This window comes from Salvelinus fontinalis, chromosome 5, assembly GCF_029448725.1.
Source record: "Salvelinus fontinalis isolate EN_2023a chromosome 5, ASM2944872v1, whole genome shotgun sequence".
In the NCBI taxonomy this organism is placed as follows: Eukaryota; Metazoa; Chordata; class Actinopteri; order Salmoniformes; family Salmonidae; genus Salvelinus; species Salvelinus fontinalis.
The window spans coordinates 59346904-59354403 of record NC_074669.1 but is presented as its reverse complement, the minus strand read 5'-3'; the positions used below and the strand labels follow the sequence as shown (position 1 = coordinate 59354403).

The following is a 7500-nucleotide window of genomic DNA, read 5'->3' as shown; positions in this document are numbered from 1 at the left end:
TGGTGTCTGAGGTGTCAGGGTGAGTCCATGAGTATTGAGGAGGGGGTCTCGTAGGATCTGGACGGTCAGTCTAACCGGGTAGTTGTTCTTCTGGTCCTGACCGCTAGACTCTCCCCCCGCAGCCGCCTTCCCATCTACCAGGATACGCTCTCTGATTGGGGTAGAGACCAGGTATCAGCCCGAATCAGAGGACAAGGTAGCAGACAATCAGAATAAACAAGGAAACACTTCATCATAATAGTCTCCAACAGATTATGTCCAATATTGCCTTGAATAACCAGGCCTAAGCCAAACAAAACCATTTAGACAACCCCATTACTAGCCCCCAGGCCTAACCCAAACAAAACCATTTCTAGCCCCCAGGCTAACCAAGACAAAACCATTACTACTCCCCAGACCTAACCCAGACAAAGCCATTACTAGCCCCCAGGCTAACCAAGACAAACCCATTACTAGCCCCCAGACCTAACCCAGACAAACCCATTACTAGCTCCCTGGCTAACCAAGACAAACCCATTACTAGCTCCCTGGCTAACCCAGTCAAACCCAAACTAGTCGGGCCTAATGCCAAAGCTAACCCTGTTACGTGGCCGGCCTGGTTAGTACTAACCTGCTGCTGGAATCCCTGGAGCGTCGTAGCCATCGCCCCACCACCTGCTCCACCCGACTGGTCCTGCGGGACGGGGAGCGGCTTCTGTCCCGCTCCTCCATTTAACTACAGACAGGGGTTAAAGGTCAGAGGCCAAGGATGAGAGCAGGGGTTCAAATATAGATGAACATTGTGACTATTGTTCCATTGCCTCCATTAGAGATATGCACGCAGACATGTCATAACTTTCAATGAGCAACATTTTCTGTATGGCCTAGGGATGTTTGACTGGGAGGGTGTGTCCTCTATCTCTGATTCAGACCTTTAAATGTTGCACCTCTCTGTTTAACTCTGTTGCAGATCAGCATGCCCCATATAAAAAAACAAGGGTTAAAGACAGCTCTAATCCATGGTTCACGCATTAATTGTCTGAAAGATTTCACGAAAGAGTGGCTTTGCGTGTTTTCCTTCACTAAGATGATTACACATTTTTAGGTTGCACCTGGACTCACGTTAGTTGAGCACCCTCTACTTCTGTCCAAAGAATGGTTTCTGAAAAGTCCTTCATTTCATTTATTCTAAACAGATATTAGAGAATGATGCACTTCCAGCCACTCACTCTTTGTTTTAAATTAGACATTATTTATATCAATGATGTATTAAGTGACTTGCAAAAAATAGATGTAAACAAATCAACAGGATCTGATTCACTTGATCCCTTTCTACTGCAGCTTTCTGCCGTCCTCAACCTTTGACCCATATGTTTTATTTAATAATCTCCCTGAGATCAGGAAGGCGGCGCATGTCCTCCCCTTTTACAAAAGTGGGGATCCTTCTGACCTAGATAACTACCGGACAGTATCTAAACTATCTTGCCTTGCAAAAAATATTAGAATCACTGGCACCTTTCAGCTAAGAACTTTTTTTAAACTTCAAACTACACACAGTGGCCAGTTTAGGTACACCACCCTGTTCACAAAAATGGATCGCTCCTACAGACAGTGGCCAGTTTAGGTACACCACCCTGTTCACAAAAATGGATCGCTCCTACAGACAGTGACTCACGTGGCCGTGGCTTGCTAAATAAAGCAGGCAGACAGGCATCGAGGCATTCAGTTACTGTTCAATTGAACGTTAGAATGGTCAAAACGTGTGACCTAAGCAACTTTGAGCGTGGTATGACCACCGGTTCCAGGCACGGCAGTTCCAGTATCTCAGAAACGGCCGTCCTCCTGTGTTTTTCAAGCACGACAGTGTCTAGGGTTTACAGAGAATGGTGAGACAAACAAAATATATCCAGTCCTGTGGGCGAAAACAGCTCGTTGACGACATGGGTCGAAGGAAAATGGCAAGAACTGCGCTAGTAGGCAGTCCACAAACGGATAAATAACGGTGCAGTACAACAGTCGGCGATACTTGTCACGGAAGGGCAGCAGACGACCACACCGTGTTCCACTACTATCAGCTACAAACAAGAAGAAATGGCTCCTGCGGGCACGCAATCACCAACACTGGACAATTAAGGAATGGAAATACACTGCCTTGTCCGATGAATCCTGGTTCCTGTTGCGTCATGCTGATCCTGCCTGGGGTCAACGGTACAGGCTGGTGGAAGGGGTGTAATGATGCCTGGGGTCAACGGTACAGGCTGGTGGCGGTGGTGTAATGGTGCCTGGGGTCAACGGTACAGGCCGGTGGCGGTGGTGTAATGGTGCCTGGTGTCAACAGTACAGGCTGGTGTAAGTGGTGTAATGGTGCCTGGGGTCAACGGTACAGGCTGGTGGAAGTGGTGTAATGATGCCTGGGGTCAACAGTACAGGCTGGTGGAAGTGGTTAATGATGCCTGGGGTCAACAGTACAGGCTGGTGGAAGTGGTGTAATGATGCCTGGGGTCAACGGTACAGGCTGGTGGAAGGGGTGTAATGATGCCTGGGGTCAACAGTACAGGCTGGTGGAAGTGGTGTAATGATGCCTGGGGTCAACAGTACAGGCTGGTGGAAGTGGTGTAATGATGCCTGGGGTCAACAGTACAGGCTGGTGGAAGTGGTTAATGATGCCTGGGGTCAACAGTACAGGCTGGTGGAAGTGGTGTAATGATGCCTGGGGTCAACGGTACAGGCTGGTGGAAGGGGTGTAATGATGCCTGGGGTCAACAGTACAGGCTGGTGGAAGTGGTAATGATGCCTGGGGTCAACAGTACAGGCTGGTGGAAGTGGTGTAATGATGCCTGGGGTCAACGGTACAGGCTGGTGGAAGTGGTGTAATGATGCCTGGGGTCAACAGTACAGGCTGGTGGAAGTGGTGTAATGATGCCTGGGGTCAACAGTACAGGCTGGTGGAAGTGGTAATGATGCCTGGGGTCAACAGTACAGGCTGGTGGAAGTGGTGTAATGATGCCTGGGGTCAACGGTACAGGCTGGTGGAAGTGGTGTAATGATGCCTGGGGTCAACAGTACAGGCTGGTGGAAGTGGTGTAATGATGCCTGGGGTCAACAGTACAGGCTGGTGGAAGTGGTTAATGATGCCTGGGGTCAACAGTACAGGCTGCTGGAAGTGGTGTAATGATGTGGGGAACGTTTTCCTGGCACACGTTAGGTCCTTTGATACCAACTGAACAATGTCTCCATGCCACAAAGAATGTCTCCATGCCCAAAGAATGTCTCCATGCCACAAAGAATGTCTCCATGCCACAAAGAATGTCTCCATGCCACAAAGAATGTCTCCATGCCCCAAAGAATGTCTCCATGCCACAAAGAATGTCTCCATGCCACAAAGAATGTCTCCATGCCCAAAGAATGTCTCCATGCCACAAAGAATGTCTCCATGCCACAAAGAATGTCTCCATGCCCCAAAGAATGTCTCCATGCCCCAAAGAATGTCTCCATGCCCCAAAGAATGTCTCCATGCCACAAAGAATGTCTCCATGCCACAAAGAATGTCTCCATGTCACAAAGAATGTCTCCATGCCACAAAGAATGTCTCCATGCCCCAAAGAATGTCTCCATGCCACAAAGAATGTCTCCATGTCACAAAGAATGTCTCCATGCCACAAAGAATGTCTCCATGCCCCAAAGAATGTCTCCATGCCACAAAGAATGTCTCCATGCCACAAAGAATGTCTCCATGCCCAAAGAATGTCTCCATGCCACAAAGAATGTCTCCATGCCACAAAGACGTGTGCTAGGTAAACATTCCCCACACCATTACACCACTTCCACCGTCTGGTTATTCCATCTGGTTATTCTATCTGGTTATTCCATCTGGTTATTCTATCTAGTTATTATATCTGGTTGTTCTATCTAGTTATTCCATCTTGTTGTTCTATCTTGTAGATTTATATTTTATTAATTTGATTTATTTTCTGTCCTCAGGGCACCATTGGAAATGAAACCTTGGTCTCAATTGGGCTCCTCTGAATAAATAAAAGTTCACAAACACACACACACACACACACACACACACACACACACACACACACACACACACACACACACACACACACACACACTTATATATTATTCAGGAGAGTGCTGTATGTGGTTTTGGGGGACCAGAGATGATGTCACTAGGGATTGTGATGCTCTAATTGGTCTGTAGACCAGACCGGCTGCGATTGGCTGATAATCTACATGTGGTGCGCATAATGTCAATTGATCTCAAATAATATGGCCCCTAATTGCCATTCTCAGCTGTGGTGTCTCTTTTAAATGGGTCTCCAGTGGTTCAGTTGTGTGAGGAGGGAATCATCTCAAATGGATCCTGACAGACCATGTTGGACATGTGGTTGTAATGGATAGTGGTTCCGTCCCAAATGGCACCCTATTCCAATGGTTGGCCTGGCAACCCTTAAACCTCCCCGGCAACAGAAAGAAAACATGAGTGGGTGAGTGGGTGAGTGAGTGAATCAAAAATGGATAGATGGATGGTTGGATGAATTATGAAGACAGTAGCATGTTTCTAAGGCCCTGGTCATAAATAGTGTCCTATATATATATATATGGTGCCATTTGGGACACAGACTAGTTCTGAGACTCCCAGCTGGTAGGAAACAACAGACATTACTGATGATGGAACACACACATTACTGATGATGGGGCATTAACAACATCCATTAGACTAGAGGGAGGGAGGGAGGGAGGAAGGGAGGGAGGGAGGGAGGGAGGGAGGGAGGGAGGGAGGGAGGGTGTGGGAGAGAGAGAGATTGGGTTGATACTATAAGGTACTGTAGATCAGAAGAAGAGGAGTGAGACAGAGGTTAAAAGAGAGAGTGAGAGATCAAAGCAGAGAGAAAAAGTGGAGGAGGTAGAGGACCGGCAGAGAGAGATATATGAAGAGAGATAGAGTGAATGACAGAGAGAGATATATGACGAGAGATATATGAAGAGAGAGAGTGAATGACAGAGAGAGATATCGTTACACCCTGATCTGTTTCACTTGTCTTTGTGATTGCCTCCACCCCCCCCCCCACCCCCACCCCCCCAGGTGTCGTCAATCTTCCTCATTTTCTCCTGTGTATTTATACCTGTGTTCTCTGTTTGTCTGTTGCCACTATATTTTGTTTCGACAAGCCTACCAGCGTTTTCCCCTCTGTTCCTGTGTCTCGATTGTTCCTGTTTTCTAGTTTTCCCGGTATTGACCTTTTCTGCCTGCCCTGACCCTGAGCCTGCCTGCCTGACCACGCTGCCTGCCCTGACCCTGAGCCTGCCTGCCTGACCACGCTGCCTGCCCTGACCCTGAGCCTGCCTGCCTGACCACGCTGCCTGCCCTGACCCTGAGCCTGCCTGCCTGACCACGCTGCCTGCCCTGACCCTGAGCCTGCCTGCCTGACCACGCTGCCTGCCCTGACCCTGAGCCTGCCTGCCTGACCACTCTGCCTGCCCTGACCCTGAGCCTGCCTGCCTGACCACGCTGCCTGCCCTGACCCTGAGCCTGCCTGCCTGACCACTCTGCCTGCCCTGACCCTGAGCCTGCCTGCCTGACCACGCTGCCTGCCCTGACCCTGAGCCTGCCTGCCTGACCACGCTGCCTGCCCTGACCCTGAGCCTGCCTGCCTGACCACTCTGCCTGCCCTGACCCTGAGCCTGCCTGCCTGACCACTCTGCCTGCCCTGACCCTGAGCCTTCCTGCCTGACCACTCTGCCTGCCCTGACCCTGAGCCTGCCTGCCTGACCACGCTGCCTGCCCTGACCCTGAGCCTGCCTGCCTGACCACTCTGCCTGCCCTGACCCTGAGCCTGCCTGCCTGACCACTCTGCCTGCCCTGACCCTGAGCCTTCCTGCCTGACCACTCTGCCTGCCCTGACCCTGAGCCTGCCTGCCTGACCACGCTGCCTGCCCTGACCCTGAGCCTGCCTGCCTGACCACTCTGCCTGCCCTGACCCTGAGCCTGCCTGCCTGACCACTCTGCCTGCCCTGACCCTGAGCCTTCCTGCCTGACCACTCTGCCTGCCCTGACCCTGAGCCTTCCTGCCTGACCACTCTGCCTGCCCTGACCCTGAGCCTTCCTGCCTGACCACTCTGCCTGCCCTGACCCTGAGCCTGCCTGCCTGTACCTTTGACCGATCTATCTGGATGACTGACTCCTGCCTGCATTGACCGGTCTTTTGCCTGCCCCTGTTGGAATAATAAACTGTTGTTAATTCGACGTTGTCTGCATCTGGGTCTCACCTGAAACCTGATAGATATATGAAAAGAGATAGTGAATGACAGAGAGAGATATATGAAGACATATACTGTATGAAGAGATATAGTCATTGACAGACAGATATATATGAAGAGATATAGTGAATGACAGAGAGAGATGTATGAAGAGAGATAGTGAATGACAGAGAGAGATATATGAAGAGAGATAGTGAATGACAGCGAAAGATATATTAAGAGAGAGAGTGAGAGAGAGAGTGAGAGAGACAGAGACAGAGACAGAGACAGAGAACGAGACAGAGAGAGAGAGAGAGAGAGTGTAATGTTTACTGTTAATTTTTTTATTGTTTATTTTACTTTTGTTTATTATCTATTTCACTTGCTTTGGCAATGTTAACATATGTCTCCTATGCCATTAAAGCCCCTTGAATTTAATTGAATTGAAAGAGAGAGAGAAAGACAGAGAGAGTATCCTCTGTGTACAACGTAAAACACCAAATAATACATGCAGAGCAGGATTAGGCCGATACCCGCTAATTATCAAAATCCAGAAAAGAGACGTTAAATTCTACAACCACCTAAAAGGAAACGATTCCCAAACCTTCCATAACAAAGCCATCACCTACAGAGAGATGAACCTGGAGAAGAGTCCCCTAAGCAAGCTGGTCCTAGGGCTCTGTTCACAAACACAAACACACCCCACAGAGCCCCAGGACAACAGCACAATTAGACCCAACCAAATCATGAGAAAACAAAAAGATAATTACTTTACACATTGGAAAGAAATAACAAAACAACACAGAAAACTAGAATGCTATTCAGCCCTAAACAGAGAGTACACAGTGGCAGAATACCTGACCACTGGGACTGACCCAAACTTAAGGAAAGCTTTGACTATGTACAGACTCAGTGAGCATAGCCTTGCTATTGAGAAAGGCTGCCGTAGGCAGACCTGGCTCTCAAGAGAAGACAGGCTATGTGCACACTGCCCACAAAATGAGGTGGAAACTGAGCTGCACTTCCTAACCTCCTACTAAATGTATGACCATATTAGAGACACATATTTCCCTCAGATAACACAGATCCATAAAGAATTTGAAAACAAATCCAATTTTGATTTTGATTTTCTCCCATATCTATTGGGTGAAATACCAGTGTGACATCACAGCAGCAAGATTTGGGACCTGTTGTCACAAGAAAAGGGCAACCAGTGAAGAACAAATGCAATTGTAAATAAAAACCCATTTTTATTTATTTTCCCTTTTTCCTTTA

General features: G+C 48.6%; 1 protein-coding gene across 1 annotated transcript in view; it reads right to left on the bottom strand.

Moving 5' to 3' along the window:
• LOC129855932 (FERM and PDZ domain-containing protein 1-like) overlaps nucleotides 1-7500 on the bottom strand; it is a 125107-nt gene that overhangs the window by 77304 nt on the left and 40303 nt on the right. The window contains exons 3-4 of the mRNA XM_055924043.1: nucleotides 611-715; nucleotides 1-151 (exon numbers count right to left, since the gene is read on the bottom strand). The exon at nucleotides 1-151 is cut by the window's left edge and continues 25 nt beyond it. Of these exons, the coding sequence (XP_055780018.1) occupies nucleotides 1-151; nucleotides 611-711 (252 nt within the window). The 5' untranslated portion in view covers nucleotides 712-715. The remainder of the gene's footprint in view (nucleotides 152-610; nucleotides 716-7500) is intronic.